Consider the following 17,377-nt stretch of genomic DNA (forward strand, 5'->3'; position numbering starts at 1 on the left):
AACGCGTTCAACCAAACTCTCTGCTCTCACTTGCCAAATGTCAATATAGAAATTCCATCATAGTCATCCTCATCACCACCGCTATCGTTGTGTCGAACCGTGCGCTGTCGTCGCGTCGAGTTGGTCGATGTCATCACCTCGTCACCACCTCAACCGCTGATGATGTACAATTTCAACGTTCAACCAAATGAAAGAAAAACAGCATTTATCCCTCTCTCTCTCTCCCGAATCAAAGCATCAGCAAGAAGAGTCATCCAACCGAAAGATGTCGCTACCTGCCGATCTCTAACTAAAACCAAGTTTACACTACCTCTATGCTCTGTAGACGATGACTATCATGAATATGGCCCACCGTATACAAATATACACGACGAGGGAGCAAAAATTGAGCAATCCCCACGAAGTAATTAAGTTTTCAAGGAGAAGGACACTTTTGCGCCCATGAAATGAGGACTCTACAAAATTGACCGATTCATCAAGGAGGCACAGGACAACGACGACGAAAGTCATAAAATGGTAAAACAAAAAAATTCAAAAAGAGACAAGAAAAAAAAAACATAAAAGGACATTATAAAACGGAGGCAAGGGAAAAGTAAACTTTCCGCCTTAAAAGGATTACAGTGTTGACATTATTATCATGCACATCAGCCAGCATCATCCTCTCCCACTCCCACTCCCACCGTTTGTTCATTCATTCAGGACATTCACTCGCTCTATGGGTGACGTTATTTGCATAGAAAACAAAGGGACCATACTTTAAGTATTCAAAAATGGTATAAGAAGGGCGGCGGTGGAGCCAAGCTAAAAGATGGAATTTTATTTGCACATTTTTTGAAATCTCGTTGGAGGAAGACTTTATTCTCCATATCCAGATTCACAGCCTTCACGATATTTGTGTGCTCGAAGCTCGTATTCAGATTCAGGAGAAGAATATATGCGAGGCTTTTATGGCAGATTTTTTTAAATGCTTTTTATCTGCCGCTCGCTGTTGCTTTCCTTTGCCTGATGGTCTTCTTCGTACTTCATCGTCCTTTATTGACTTGTCAATATATCCTTTGCTTTAGCTTCGGCTTCAGTTTGGAGAAGATGCAGGGTGATGTTTGTAGATGTAAAAATATGCTTTGCATTTTAAGCCATAACGTAAACGTAAACCTAAACGACAACGAGGACGAAGACGACGATATTCTGTGTGCATATTTTTCTTTAGTTGATACACACATGTTGATCCTTGGCGCATTGTTCCTTTTTGCAAAAGAATACGAGTATAAGGACGATATTAAATATCATGGGATTCCTTAGCAAACCAACTGAAAAGTGCCTGAGGTCTGGTTCTTCTTTCATGGAATGATGCGTTTCAGTTATTCAGTTTAATATCTCTCTATTTTCCTTAAACATAAATGCTCTGGATGATAAAATAAGGATATGTGTTGGGTTTGGGTTCGGGTTGCGAATTGGGTGTGTGTATCATCCTAATGTGACAGAAAGATGAATATATAGGAAAGTAGGTCGGACGTTTGGTGGGTTGCTTTGGTTTGGTCTGTTTGAATGGTTGACTTTTAACATCCTCTAAGTGGATTAGACCTAGAGTAGAAAGACCACATCCTCTCTATCGTCTGCTTTCCTTTGGTTCTTTTAAGGTTTTTTTTCAGGATAGGATCCTCCGGCATCAAAGAAAAATACTCGCCTCTGATAATGCAAAATAAAAAAAAGAAAGAAAAATGATGCTACAACAATGACTTTTATATCCTTATGATAAGTGTCTTACGCTCTCCCTGCCCAATCCCTTTTTCTCGATACATATGTGAGGATAAATGCGGGTGTGTTATCCTTAATAATTCCCCAGTGGAAGATAAACAGCACGAGGTACAACGCTGCACAGGGGGTAAATGCCAAAGGAGCATGCCATATAGAGTCCACAGAGAAGAAAATCCTGATGCTGATTCCGAAGGCAAAAGTTGAACTAAAAGTCTCCTATCCTTCTTCCTTCTGTATTTATAAACGTTAGTCCTTAGTCCGTTGTCCATCGTTGTCTCCGTTTGTAAAGTAAAAATGCATTCGCTACTTATGTGATCCTTTATAGCAGGATTCAGGACATACGAGTATGTATACTTCGACTTTAGCTTGCATTTCTCTATATAAGGATGTGTAAACACTGACTCTCTCACTGAAGTACATCAGTGATTGTCCTGTGTGTTCGTCAAGTGGATTGGGATAACAGATTATGTTGTAAAAGGATTATGATTGAGTGTATTATTTTTGTCAACCGGATGCTCCTAGTCAAGCAATAACAAATAAGGAGGAGGTGGAAGTGGGTTGGGTATGTGTAATTTTTGGAAAGAAAATCCTGTCTTAATAATAAATGAAAATGTTTTTTATCAGTTTTCTTTTTGTAAGTACAAAAATATGTAGGTAACTTATTGCTTACAGTTGGATGACTACATGACGACTGTCCAGTGTCCAGGAGACTACTATTGTCAGGATTGATAGTATTTGAAAGGAGAAAAGGATGATTTCTTTCATTTTTGAGTCTACGATTGAATTTCATTGAAATAAAATCAAAGCGAAGCGAAAGAAAATAGAAAAGAAGGTTCTTTTGTGCAAAAATTGATTTTTACTTCAAAGGAATTCCGTGATTACCAACATAATGTTTTGATTAATAGTCAAAATTGTCATTGACGGTTGGATTATTATCTGTGACAGAGGATGTCAAAATGCACAATGGTAATCATTGTTCGAAAACTAATATGGATATCCAGATCAGCTATCTTCTCAGTTCTTAAATTATTTTTTAAAATATTTTTAGTTGAAGAGGAGCTTTATGAAACGCTTTCGATATTAATTAGTTATGGTAGTTTCTTTGAACATTGAAATTTTAATGTAAACGCACCTTTAAGCCAGTGACCAAACTATTGTCAAAACACTAAACTACAAAATTGTGTAAGTTCAGAAGGCACTGGAAACATAGAAATTATTTAAAGCAGGTGTTTTACCAATCCAAGGCCGAAAATTGTGTTCAATAAATTTACCACAACAAACAAATTTAGACGTCAAAACGAGTCGCATCAAAAGATTAAAATGTGATAAATTGGCTGCGTTCAATCTCGTGTGGGATAGTGTATCTTGGATAGGTGGATTTTTAGATACCTTGTTGAACGAGTTGGATAGCTGTATTGAGATAGCTGTCAAAAAATAAAAACAACTTGCAGCTGTTCACAAAAAGCAGGAAAACATTTATGCTTCGAAGTCAAAATTGTTGTAAGATAAAACATTTAATGGATAATTCAACTGATTGGTCGGACTAAAATAAATGTTCAAGTTTCTTGAAATTCAACCATGTGTTGAATCAGCTGTTCTGTCAGATACCTAAATACCCCAGAAATTCTTGGATACCTTTGGATTCCTTTTTTACATCTCAGCTGTTTTTGATCTAAAAAACACTAGCAAAAAGGTTTCCGGATACCCTATCTGTCTGAGATTGAACGCAGCCAATAAAAATATAGATACATTCATTTCTTGGTGTCAAGTGGGCAGCGTTGACATCTGTCTAACTCAGCTTTCATTTGAATTGCCATAATATTAACTGAATGCTTAGCATTTACGACATTGGAGAAAATACTGACCGAAATTTGTGACAAAATAGGTTGAAATAACCTTTAAAGAATCGGTTCTCATTGATGTTGACAATCGTTCCATCGTCGTTTTCAAAGAAGTAAGGTCCAATCACTCCGTTCTCTTAAATTACTTGAGAATTCTTAGGACCCCAAATATGGCAATTTTGTTTAGTAACCGAGTGAGAAAAGTGCTTTGCCGGTGAAGAAATTTTGTTCGAAAAATTGCCGTCCACGGCTTGTTGTTCAAGCGCCCACTCGAAGTATCTAATATGGATGCAGGTGTAGATACAAATACGCCATTATATGCCGTATGACAGTTTTTATTCCTAAGAATCGATACATTCGAGCCTTCGGCAACACTTTCACTTCCAGCAGCGATATTTTCAGTGGTACTACCAAATGATGATGCACTGGCCTTACAATATCCGTAACCAATCCAGTCTCTTAAAATTTCTTCACAATTTTGCCAATTGCTTGCGTAGTTGGACTATTATGTAAACCATAATCTTCTCTTAAAGTACGATATGTGGCTGTGGCAGAATCACCATTTTTGTAGTAGGTTTTAACAATGTGCGACAGTTAAGCGATCCATTTTCGTAAATGTCAAACTTTCAACTGAAAAAAAATTGGGTTTAAGAACTTAGTTTGACAGATGTTGACTTTCAACCCTACACTTTTGAGACCGCAAAATGGATAACCCGATACTTTATGAAATCAACAGGTGATCTCATGGAAAGGCACTACTGAAGCTACACTTAGACAGCCGTTTAGGAATTTGTTTTGGTAGAATTGAAAATACAGTGAAAATAAACAGCGCCACCAATACACCCGATAACGTACTAAAATTTCATATTGTAGAGTATTATGGATTTTATATGCAATGCCAATAGTTATATTTTTGTCTATATATTCTTTATAAAGTTTAAATATGTTTACAGATGTTTTAAAAAAGAAATAAAAGATATGAAATGTGTGGAAATAAATTTTCTTGTAACTAAAAATCTATTATTTTTTGTATTTTGTTTATTGTATTACTTTTTAACCTGTCTGTAAAATGTATCCATTTAAGGTTGTTGTATTAGCTTTTTTCACATACACCAACCAAAATACGTTCCCAAGACTTTTCACCGTAATTGCACAACTTGTGAATCATTCTTTATTCGAGTTCACAATCCAACAAGCAAAAACGACTTACAAAAAATATTTCACTGTGTTATATATATATTTGATTGTCTAATTAATTATTTAGGCACAGAAATCGGTCGCTTAAATGTATGGTCCATTTCATAAGACTTTTCATTTCTATTCAGTCCTACGAATCATAATCAAAGCATTTATAATTCAATACTGTTTTCTTTTTCCTCAGCTGTAAACCTAGAGTAAATTGGGCAGCCATTTTAAATATCTGATATTATAATGGTTTTGAAAACCTGCGCTATATATTACCCTGAATTTATGTCGATTTTGATGTGGTTTAAACATTCTCTAATTTAGATGCTTTCTAAAATAATGAAAAGTTCTCAATTCCTCGCAAGAGACAGTACCCGTGAAAAGACTTAAGTTGGCATAGGCAGTGATCGAACCCAAGACCTCTGGTATGACAGTCTAACGCGCTATCCATCATGCCACGGGTACTACCCATTGCCACTCACGTCTTCGTATTATAGATTCAATAGGTTCCTGACCTGTTTTTCTATGAAGGACCTCATTTGACATGCGGTTTGGCCAGAAAATCATTAGGATGATACGAAGACATCTATTCACGAATGTTTGCAGCTTTCTTGTTGAGGCTGAAGTAATCTTCCAAATGCCGCACCCATAAAGAAGCACAGATTCGACATTTGTGCGAAACAGTCGTAGGTTTGTTCTTAAGCTAATAGAATTATTCCTCCAAATTTTTGACAGCATACCGAACGCCACTTTTGCTTTGCCGATGCGGCAGATGACGTCTTGTTCGCTTTGGATGAAAGCTCTCCACTTTTTCCACCATTTGCGAGAAAATATTTATTTGAGAGGATGGTCGAGTTCCGAGATTGATCATTTTTGTTTTGTCGGATTTAATTTTCAGCCCCACGTCTTCTGCTTCTCTATCCACACTTGTTGTCATTTGATGGAGATCCATGATCCTATTAGAGAGTAAGCAAACATCGTCCGCGTAATCCAAGTGCTTTAAATAGGAAAGTCCATTGGATCCCTCCGCTACCTGACAGGGCTGAGCGCAGTACATCGCTTATCACTAACAAAAAAATATTGGTCACAGAATACAGCCCTGCCTGACTCCACTTCGGAACGTGACACTTGGATTCATCATATGTTGCTTAATAACAGCAATTAGTTTTTCTGGGATGCCTCTCCTCCTCAAAGCTAACCATATGTACCGCTGTTAACGCTTCAACACACTGTTCAATAATGATCCGCAAAGTGTTAATATGATCAATGCAGGAGGATTTAGTGCGGAATCCTGCTTGTTCGGCATCGAGTGTGGCCTCAAGGTGTTCTCTGATGCGTTTTAGTGTGAATTTGGTACTATTTAGGCAACGGCAGGTAGAACGCAAATTCCTCTCCAGTTTTCGCACTCCTTTTTTTGGGAGCTTGACGATAATTCTCTTCTTCCACTCATCGGGGAAGCTTTCGGTGGTCCAGGCTCAGTGTTGCCGAAAGTACTCCCATAGGAGTATTGTACTACTTTCAACACCTCCGTACTCCCGTACTCCTCCTTTCACATTCGTACTCCTATTTTTTTAAAGTGTAATGTCGACCTTAATAAATCTCATTGATTTCAAATTTAGTGCAAATCTGGAAGCACTTTTATATTGCAAACTGTCGTTAAAAGGGGATTTCCCTCTTTCTTGTTTATTCTTGTTTTTCATTGGATTCATGCTATTTGCATCTGTGAGTTCGATATTTATTTTCAAATTGACCTGAGATCTTGCTGTTCAAATATTTGTCCGTGATTTTTTATGCAATAGTTAAATAAAATGAAAAGGTTTGTAATGCTTTAAAAATTTTAATTCCTGTTAAAATAATTCAAAATAAACGTATATTGTATAGATATTTACTCAAATTGGACTCCGTGGAGGAGGTAAATGCGAAAAAAGTTGCTGAAGTTGTTGCCAATGTGTCTTCTGTTTCTGGTACAAAGTCAAATGAGCCTGCTGTTCCTGCAAATTTGGTGGAAGAATCACCTGAATCCCCTGCCGAAAAAACCGACGACGTTGAGTTATCTGATGCTGATGAAGTTAATACACCTACCACATCTTCAAAAAAGAGCAAAAATCGCACCCAAATGTTTCGTCAAGGATGGTTGGGTGATTTTGCTTTTCTTAAGGAAATTGACAAAAAGCCATTTTGTTCGTATTGTAATATGAAACTTACAAACAACAAAGCGCATATAGAAAGACATGAAAAATCAAAAAACCACCAACAAATGTTCAAATCGCTTAAACAACAACCAAAAATAAATATAGTAAATTTAGAACCAACTAAAAAAAATGAAAAGGTTAAAACATCAGAACTTAAAATAATAATGTTCATTTTGCAATACAACCTAGCTATGTCCTTAATTGAACCTTTAATTGCATTAATAAAAAGTATTGATGGTGAAACCATTAAAGATATACAACTTGGAAGAACAAAACTCAAAGAAACAATAACGTCAAGTTTGTTGAAAGAGGCAAATCGTGATATAGTGGATGTATTAAAAAAACAAAAATTTTCTGTGATAATTGATGAGACAACGGATGTCAGTTCCTCAAAGTGCTTATGTGTCGTGGTAAGGTATTTTGATTTCAGTTATGGTAAAGTTAGAGATCGATTTCTTTCTTTGATTGAACTATTTGAGTTTGATGCTAAATCTATTTTTAACGTAATATTTAAGTGCTTCAATGATCTTTCAATACCGTTTAAAAATTGTGTTGGTTTTGCCTCGGACAATGCTGCTGTGATGGTTGGCAAGAAAAGTGGAGTTCGATCTCTTTTTTTAAAGCAAAATCCAAATATGTTTACTTTGGGTTGTATGTGCCATTCAATACATCTCTGTTCATCAGCCGCAGCTAAAAAAATTCCACAGAATATCGAGGTTCTCTTAAGAAACATCTATGTTTACTTTTCGCATAGCACAAAGAAACAAATCGAGTTTAAGGAGTTTCAAGAATATTTCAACGTCGAAAAACATAAGATTTTAAAAACGTCTTTTACTAGGTGGCTAGCTCTTGAACAGGTTGTGGCCAGAACACTAGAACAGTGGCCTGCAATTTTGCATTATTTTTTGGAGAATTCTTTTGAATCTTCTGACAGTAACCTAGATCTTGTTCACAAAATTCAAGAAGAGCTAAATGATACAACAAAATTGTATTTATTATTTCTAGCTTATGTTCTTCAGTTAACTAAACAACTTAACTTAGAATTTCAATCTCAGTCCGTCCGAATTCACAAATTTTTGCCATACATAAAAACTTTCTACAAAACTATTTTACAAAATTTTGTTAAATCTGAGTTTTTACGTGACGAGTTTCTATCTGATCCGAATTTTAATGACGACTGTTTAAAAGATATTGACCTTGTATATGTTGGGGCTAAGGCTGAACTTTTTATTAAAACAAAAAAACTTGAAATAAATCAAGTAAAGGAATTTAAAGGAGTTTGCCGAGAATATTATAAAACGTTGTGTTCCCAAATTTCACAACGAATTGATTTCGATAATGAAATTTTGAAATCTATTCAAGGTATTGACCCTTTAAATTTAGCAGAAAGCTCAACTGCAATAATTTCTTGCATTCCTGATTTAATTGATAAAAATGAAATCGAAAACCTTGATATGGAGTGGCGAACTCTACTTAATCAAACAATGATTTCTAATTCTTTAGAAATAGAAGAATTTTGGTCAAAAATATTTTTCTTAAAAAATGCACTCAACGAAACACTTTTTCCTCTTACAAAGCATTTTGTAAGTTCTTTGTTAAGTCTTCCGCACAGCAGCGCAGCAGCAGAAAGAGTTTTTTCCCAACTCTTTCTTATAAAAGATAAAAAACGGAATAGATTGGAAGTAAATACTTTGAATGCAATTATGAGTTGCAAGGAGTTATTGAATGGAGTAGATTGTAGTAAATGGAATCCTTCTAAATCACTCCTGAAGTCGTATAAAAAATAATATAAATCAAAATACCTTGCTTTTTTTGCAAAGCCAGTCCTATTTAATAGAATATAAGATTGCAATAACAAATATTTAAAAAATAATATAATATTACTATGCTATCTATGAAATGATATTTATGTACTTAACTTTGTTATTAGAATTAATTATTTATTTATTTACATATGTTTTGTTTTTTTTTTTTTTTATGAACTGAATATTTTTTTTTAAATAAAGTTAAAAACAACATTTTTGGCTTTGCTTATTTTTGAAGGGGAAAAAAATTCTGTACTCCTATTTTTTTCAAAATACTCCTCTTTTTTGGCTTCGGTACTACCTTATAATTTTTCTTTCCGGCAACACTGTCCAGGCTTCTTTTATGAGCGGATGAAGGAGTTCGCTTGATGACGTTGGTGCTGCTTGTTCCATCAAGTCCTACCGCTTTGTTGTTCTTAAGCGCTTTAATTGCGGCAACGATCTCATCTTTTCTGGGATTCAGGGATTAGTTTCTTAGACGAGGAGCTCGAAGTTAATAAATGTAATATCGTTATACGATTAAGTTGTATGTAATATTTCATTTCTGAAAAATTACAGAGTTCATTTTAGTTGAATACAAATATTTTTCCCAAGAAACTTACTGCACTCCTTAACTTACTCTTAACAGTTCAGTTTCATAATAAAATTTAAATTAAGGATAGACGGAGAAACAAAAAATAAAATGGCGACATTACCAATGTGAAGAGTGCGAACTGCGTTATTAAAGTGAGACAGCTGTATTGCTGCATTTAGGCCTGTTTATGTTTATGGATGAAGTAAAGGGTGTTCTTCCACAAGACGCTTCACAAACACTAAGTTTAAAACCGAGGAAAAGTGTTCTTTCCACGTTCTGACTTGCTCATCCACCGAACTTATTACAGTACTGTCTACTTCTTTCACCAGGTGTCGCTTTGAGCTGTGTGCACTGGTCAGCTTATTGGTTATTCTGTCAACGGTCCTGCTGTCGCACCTGTTTGCAGCATCTTTTGCTTCTTGTACCAACGCGTGACTGTAGTTACGCTTGTCGTGGTGCACACTGCGGTGAACATCTCTCTGCGATACGAGGACTCCAGCCCGTTTCTTTCTTCCCCTTGTGCAGCAGTTATTCGAGCCCTTAACTGTTTGCGTTCCTTGCTCCTTGCCCAAGATTCTTCTGAAAGCCAAGTGTTGTTACTTCCTTTTTTTCGACCGATTACCTATTCTGTCAGCACCTGCAATGAAAACATTTTTCACAGCATTCCAATGGTGTTCGATGTCTTCATGTACCACTGTACCCAGCTAATTTTGTGACACAATTTGTGTTCAAATATAGTGCTACCAATCGCAAGTCAACTGAATGAACCTCTCACCATTATCATTGCAATTGCCGACGCCATGAACACCCATGACTTAGCCCGTTGTTGTAACTGCCAACCTTAGCATTGAGGTCTCCCATAACCAAAATAATATCTCCGAGGGGAGTGTTTTTGTAGGCGGATCCTAGTTGAATATAAAAGCATTCTTTCTCTTCATCAGATGCGAGATCCGTCAGGGTGTAACACTGTATAATGGTAACGGGTCGTACTCTACTCTAAAACCTAGCTTTGACAAGCCTTTCCCTAAAGGGCTCCCACGAAATAAGGCTCCTGGTTGCCGTTTTTGTAAGGAGTAACCCAACACAAGTTTCTCGAGCGTTTCCTGGATCGTGACCAGAGTAGAGCAGTACAGTGTTGCGTGTCGGTGACTTGTATTTGCCTGATCCCATCCATCGCACTTCGCTTAACCCTAAGATATCTATCCTGTACCACATACATTCTCTCTCTTATTGCAGGAATCTGGCGGACCTTCACTTCCTGCGTCCAGAAGCGTCCTCACATTCCAAAAACCAATGTTTGTCCGAGTACAATAGCCAAAAGTCGTTAACGAGTTATTATTAATTATCCGAGGCGTACTTTCGGTTTCTGTAGCGGTATGGAGTTCAGTTACGAAGAATGCTAATCTTCCTTACCTATCCTGAAGAGTCAGGAGACTTCGCCCTTGCAATTTTTGCTAACTTAAGTATATAGGGATACACAAATCATTGTCCCACCACGAGAACGTAAAGCAAGAACTTCAACATAGCAAGAAAGTTGCATTGCTGGCCTAAACCAAGTTTTAGGCAATCACCAACTACCTGGTCTACCATGCCGCAGGCACCCCAACATAATAACAAGGTGAGCCCAAAACGCTTTAAACAAATCTGTTAATAATTTGTATGAAATATAATTTTAAATATTGGTTTCAACTTTAGAGTTAAATATTTTTCAAATCCAATTGACAACTTTTTCACAAGAAACGAAAACCTACAAAAACAGCTAAAAGCTGATAAGAAATCGTTTTTGACTGAAGTATGTTGAGAACAAAGATATAGAATTCAATTTTTTGTATCTGACAATGTTGTTATTAACATTTTGTAAAACTTCTAAGAAATTTCTTTTATTAAAATTAAAACCGTTATTTCAAATAAATATCATTATATTTTCCCTGTAAAATTTTAAAAATCATTTAAGAGCCTGTTAACTTTAATTTTTCGTTGACAGATTCTTTAAATTCCTTGAAAATGATCTTATAGACCGTTTGGATGCTTTCAGATTTTGGAAGTCATATATTCTGTTTCAAAGTCTAAATAAAATATTGTATCTCCCAATTTCCTTCTCGGACACAACTGAAATAATGACTTGTATCTAACAAAGCAAGTTTTCTGTTGCGCTTTAAATAATAAATATGAATTATTTTGTTTATATTCGCAAAAATTAATGAAACTGAATATCTATAATAATCTTAATCAACTATAGCCTTAGAATTTATAATTATCCAGAAACTGTTATACATTCAAATAAATCATTTCCAAAAATCTAATAATGGCAACGCTGCTCTTAACAACTGACATCTGTTTTCGAACTGTCAAAACAAACCATTTGACAGAACTAATAAATTTCATTATTTGTTTATTTACTTAAATTATGGAAAAATGCAAAGAATATTGTTAAACTCTCCCCGCCCAAGCCGCGAGAGTCTCTTTGTTCCTCATGCCACCCACTTACATATATTCATTATAGCTAATAAACAATAGAAATACAAACCGCGTACATATATACTTCTAAATCCGTCGGTACGGGAATAGATCTATAAAAATACCCACCTTATCTTTAATTCATATATCGCACTCTATATTGTTTATCTTATCAACTAGATTTAGTTTTTCTTCTGATTTTGTTTCCTGCTGTTCGTGTACCTTTAACTAGTTTATTCTATTTTTACCCCATTTGGCCAGATTATTGTTTCCTTTCTTCATGTCAATCTCTTATGGCTCCTAAATCCGATAGCCAAATATTTAATCAGTTGTTTTGTTTTATCAATTTATTTTTTTTGACCAAAAAGTTAATATAAATTCCATGCATACAAATTAGAACTCATAGTTCTCTGAGATTTTGAAGAGAATAGTCGTGTCTTATACGAGAAAAACAAACAAGTGACTTATTTAAATTATCTGTTTGGTTGTTGTTGTCGTTGCTGATCACTTTTGGAATCTTATCTTCCCAAAAAAAAAAATTAAATTTTAATTTACATAACTTAAGTTCGTATAAGAAATATTATCCAGACATGTCGTCTAATGGAAAGTACTGCTTTGCCATTGACCGTGGTGGCACCTTCACTGATGTACTCTGCATTTGCCCTAATGGCGAAGTTAAAACCATGAAACTACTCTCGGAGGATCCAGCTAGTTATAGTGATGCTCCCAGAGAAGGAATTCGAAGGATTTTGAAACAGGTATTTTGTAGATAAATCACGAATCACTAAAAAAATAAGAATTCCTAATCGGATACGAAGAACATTTAATCAGTTTTGCGTACCACATTTCCGTGACGTAGGCGTCGCCGTCGATTGCGCAAACTTGATTCTGAAATTCAAACGACCTTGTCCACTTCACATAGACCCTTTTATTATCTCTTGAAATAAATACGAAAAAATACACATAAATACTTGAATTTATATAATTTGTCGATTACTTTAGGAAACTGGTAAAGACCTGACACCTGATGGACTCGTAGATACTTCGCTTATTGGCTGGGTGCGTATGGGAACCACAGTTGCTACCAATGCTCTTCTAGAACGCAAAGGGGATCCCGTCGCTCTGGTCGTGAATCGGGGATTCAAGGACTTGTTGTACATCGGAAACCAAGCTAGACCCAAAATCTTTGACCTTAACATCCGAAAACCAACTAATCTGTACAAGACCGTTGTGGAAGTTGATTGTCGTATTGTTCCCGAGCAGAAAGGACGCTGTCAGCTGAGTAAGATTTCACGATTAACCTAACTTGAATATCTTCTAATTTTCGTCTAACTATAGAAAATTCCTGGAGAGTTCTGGAAGGCGCTGCAGGTGCTAAGTACCTGGAGAAATCCCCTATCAATCGAGAAACCATAAGAGAAGACTTGAAAAAGGTCCTTGCTGAAGGAATCACATCAGTGTCAGTGGTTCTAGCTCACAGCTATGCTTGTCCCGAACATGAGCTAGAAATTGGCGCAATTGCCAAAGAGGTGGGATTCTCTCAGGTGACTCTGTCCCATCAAGCGATGCCAATGTGTCGATTAGTTGCTAGAGGGTATACCGCCTGTGCTGAGGCTTATCTAACTCCGCACGTAGAACGTTATCTGGCGAGGTAGACACTATCGATCTTTTATTTATAACTTCGCACAAAAAAACTAATCTTAATATTTTGTTCCAAAAATAGCTTCAAATCAGGTTTTGAAAATCAATTGGAAGGCGTCGATGTTTTGTTCATGCAGTCCGATGGTGGACTGACGCAGATGGAAAATTTCCGAGGTGCTCGAGCTATCTTAAGTGGGCCAGCGGGTGGTGTGGTAGGTTATGCTGTAACTGGAACACGAGAAACCGATCAGGCTTTGATTGGCTTCGACATGGGTGGTACTTCCACAGATGTTTCTCGATTCGCTGGGAGTTATTCCCATGTTATTGAGTCGACGACAGCTGGAGTGACTATTCAAGCTCCCCAATTGGACATTAACACCGTCGCAGCTGGTGGTGGATCGCAGTTGTTCTTCCGATCGGGTCTCTTTGTTGTGGGGCCTGAGTCGGCTGGAGCTCATCCCGGTCCGACTTGTTACAAAAAAGGTGGTCCCTTGACTGTAACTGATGCAAATTTGATCCTGGGTCGCTTGCTTCCCCAGTATTTCCCAAAAATCTTCGGCCCAACCGAGAAGGAAGCTCTCGACTATGAAGCCACCAAGAAGAACTTTGAAATAATGCAGAAAGAGATCAACACCAGCTTGAATAAGTCTCTGACTTTAGAAGAAATCGCTTTGGGCTTTATTCGAGTTGCTAACGAGGCCATGTGTAGGCCGATTCGTGCCCTCACCCAATCTCGAGGTCTGGACACTTCAAGGCACGTCCTGTCTTGCTTCGGAGGAGCTGGCGGACAACATGCTTGCAGTATTGCCCGTGAATTGGGAATGTCCAAGGTGTTAATACACAAGTACGCTGGTATCCTGTCGGCTTATGGTATCGCCCTAGCTGATGTTGTCCAAGAAGTTCAGGAGCCATGTGGGCTTGAATTCCACGACAAGAACTCTGTTCTCCTTAAGAAACGCCTCGATGAACTCTCATCCAAGTGTCGTTCCCATTTGGAAGCACAAGGATATAAAGAAATCGTGCTGGAGCCTTTCCTTCACTTGCGTTACGAAGGCACTGACTGTGCGTTGATGTGCTCAGCTACTGCTCTGGAAAACGCAGCTCAATCCAGTGATGTCCTCCTCGCCAATTACGGCGATTTCAATGCCACATTTTTGCAACGCTACAAAACCGAATTCGGATTCGTTTTGCAAAATCGAAAGATCATCGTCGATGACATTCGGGTGAGAGGATCAGGCAAGAACAGAACCCCTCCAGAGTTGGAGATCGCCAAGGCCAGCAGTGTCAGTCCTGAATCCCAAGGAACTACGAAAATCTTCTTTGATCAAGGCGCCTTTGATTCACCAATCTACCTAACTTCTCAGCTTTTGGCGGGACACAAAGTCAAAGGACCGGCTATCTTTATCGACAAGCTGTCCACTGTCCTTCTCGAGCCAAATTGTGAAGCCGAAGTAACCAAATGTGGAGATTTGGTAATCCACATTGGGTCGGGATCAAAGAAGGAGGTCGATGATAAGTTAGATGCCGTCCAGTTGAGTATCTTCAGTCATAGGTTCATGAGTATTGCAGAGCAAATGGGACGGTAAGGCTCAAATTCCAATTTCTGAAAAATGGAAACATGATTTTAATTGTCCCACAGAGTCCTCCAGCGAACTTCGATATCGACCAACATCAAGGAACGATTGGATTTCTCGTGTGCTCTTTTCGGCCCTGATGGGGGTTTGGTCAGTAATGCTCCACACATTCCAGTTCATCTTGGAGCCATGCAGGAGACAGTCCAGTATCAACTGAAGGTCCGAGGAGGAACTTTGAAGGATGGCGATGTTCTGCTGTCCAACCATCCTCAAGCTGGAGGCTCACATCTTCCTGATTTGACTGTCATCACTCCAGTTTTCTACAAGTAGGTTTCATGTCCATTTCTTAGAGATTCATCCATTTTAAATGTGTGTCTTATCTTTTAGAGGAGAATCGAAACCAGTGTTCTTTGTTGCATCTCGTGGACATCACGCTGATATCGGTGGTATCACTCCAGGTTCAATGCCACCCCATTCGACGACTCTGGCTCAAGAGGGAACCGCATTCAAGTCGTTCTTGATAGTCGAGGAGGGAGTCTTCCAGGAGGAGAAAGTTGTTGAGCGTCTAACGACTCCAACTGGTGCTAAGGGTGCAACCGGAACTCGAAATCTCTCCGATAATCTTTCGGACTTGAAGGCACAAATCGCCGCCAATCATCGAGGTATCCAACTTGTCTCGGAACTGATTGACTCATATGGACTCAACGTGGTCCAAGCGTACATGAGCTTCATCCAAGAAAACGCCGAACTGGCTGTGAGGGATATGTTGAAGCAAATTGCCAAGGACGCCAAAGCACGAACAGGTTCCACAGTTCTGGAAGCCGAAGAGCGAATGGACGATGGATCTCCAATTCGACTTCGTGTAACCATCGATGAGAACGAAGGATCAGCTCTGTGTGATTTCTCAGGATCCGGCTATGAAGTGTGGGGTAACTGCAATGCCCCCAGAGCCATCACTCTTTCGGCTCTCATCTATTGTCTCCGTTGCATGGTTGGACATGATGTACCCCTGAATCAAGGATGTCTGGCTCCGATCAAGATTATCATCGAAAAGAACTCTATTCTCGATCCCTCAGATGGTGCTGCTGTAGTTGGAGGTAATGTGCAGACTTCCCAACGAGTTGTAGACACAGTTTTGAAGGCATTCCGTGTGTGTGCCGCTTCTCAGGGATGCATGAATAACGTCACCATTGGTGATGAAGATTGGGGCTACTATGAAACCGTTGCCGGAGGCAGTGGAGCTGGACCCACTTGGCATGGTTGCGGTGGTGTTCACACCCACATGACCAATACTCGAATTACTGATCCCGAAATCATGGAACTACGCTATCCGATGATTTTGAATAAATTCTGTTTAAGAGATGATCAATCAGGTGGAAATGGTGCCTTCCGTGGTGGTGAAGGTGTTCATCGGGAGTTACTCTTCAGGAAGCCACTGACTTTGTCAGTTCTCACCGAACGTCGTACCTTGCAGCCATATGGTTTGAATGGTGGACACCCGGCTAAAAGGGGATTGAACTTGTTGGTGAAGAATGATGGAAAGATTGTATGTTTGGGTGGCAAGACTGCAGTTGATGTTGATACTGGGGTAAGAATTTAAACCGTTCATTTTTGTACAGATTTTCACGTTCTTCTTTTTAAATAGGATATTTTCTCAATGAAAACTCCTGGTGGAGGTGGCTATGGAACTCCCAAAGATGCCATTGTGAATATTGATGATGTTGTTGATGAGAATCAACAGTTTATTGAACGAGGAAGTGTTTTTGAATATCGTCAAGCTCAAGAATCTGGTTAAGCTTTATAAGTAAATGTTTTAAATTTGTGAATAATTCTTGTTGAATTTTCTATATTGTTTTATATTATTTTTAATCAATAAAAATGGTGCCTGCAGCTAAACACATTTGATAAAAAAATGAGATTGTTTTAATTATTGTCAAATGAAGAAACATATAAGATTGATTTTATAGCTAGTTGAGAATAAAATAATTAAATATGAATAGGAGAAAATATAATTGTAATTTAAGGATACGTTTGAAATCTTTAACTTGGCAGATATGACTGTTTCATAGTTTTAGTATTCTAAAGTTTGGCTTTGCATATAATCCATTCTTACTGGAATATACTGTCCTTGGTACAATAATGTACCTATAGGAATGGATTATACCTTCCTGGAATCCTTGAAGTGTAAGCATTGCATTCACACTTTTTAATTAAAATCAAAGAAACTCATAATCACACGACCAAATGAATTCGAACGGGTAAGAAATATGGTTAAAATAAGGAAAAATATATAACATTTTATGACTACTTAGTTTTGAATTGAAACGTAGAACAGCCCATTACTTATGTAGCA

The 17,377-nt window shown here is 37.8% G+C and overlaps 2 protein-coding genes across 2 annotated transcripts; both read left to right on the forward strand.

Annotated features, from left to right (window-relative positions):
* Positions 1-6,462: 6,462 nt before the first annotated feature.
* Positions 6,463-8,858, forward strand: LOC129939785 (uncharacterized). Its single transcript, XM_056047927.1, has 2 exons — positions 6,463-6,597; positions 6,663-8,858. The coding sequence occupies exons 1-2, from the start codon at positions 6,590-6,592 to the stop codon at positions 8,758-8,760; spliced, it is 2,106 nt and encodes a 701-aa protein (XP_055903902.1). The 5' UTR covers positions 6,463-6,589; the 3' UTR covers positions 8,761-8,858.
* Positions 8,859-11,926: 3,068 nt separating this feature from the next.
* LOC129954202 (5-oxoprolinase) lies at positions 11,927-16,940 on the forward strand. Its single transcript, XM_056067946.1, has 7 exons — positions 11,927-12,567; positions 12,812-13,091; positions 13,148-13,460; positions 13,533-15,032; positions 15,090-15,350; positions 15,412-16,612; positions 16,670-16,940. Exons 1-7 carry the CDS (start codon positions 12,400-12,402, stop codon positions 16,817-16,819), a joined length of 3,873 nt encoding a protein of 1,290 aa, XP_055923921.1. The 5' UTR covers positions 11,927-12,399; the 3' UTR covers positions 16,820-16,940.
* Positions 16,941-17,377: the final 437 nt, after the last annotated feature.

Source organism: Eupeodes corollae, chromosome 1 (genome assembly GCF_945859685.1).
Source record: "Eupeodes corollae chromosome 1, idEupCoro1.1, whole genome shotgun sequence".
In the NCBI taxonomy this organism is placed as follows: domain Eukaryota; kingdom Metazoa; phylum Arthropoda; class Insecta; order Diptera; family Syrphidae; genus Eupeodes; species Eupeodes corollae.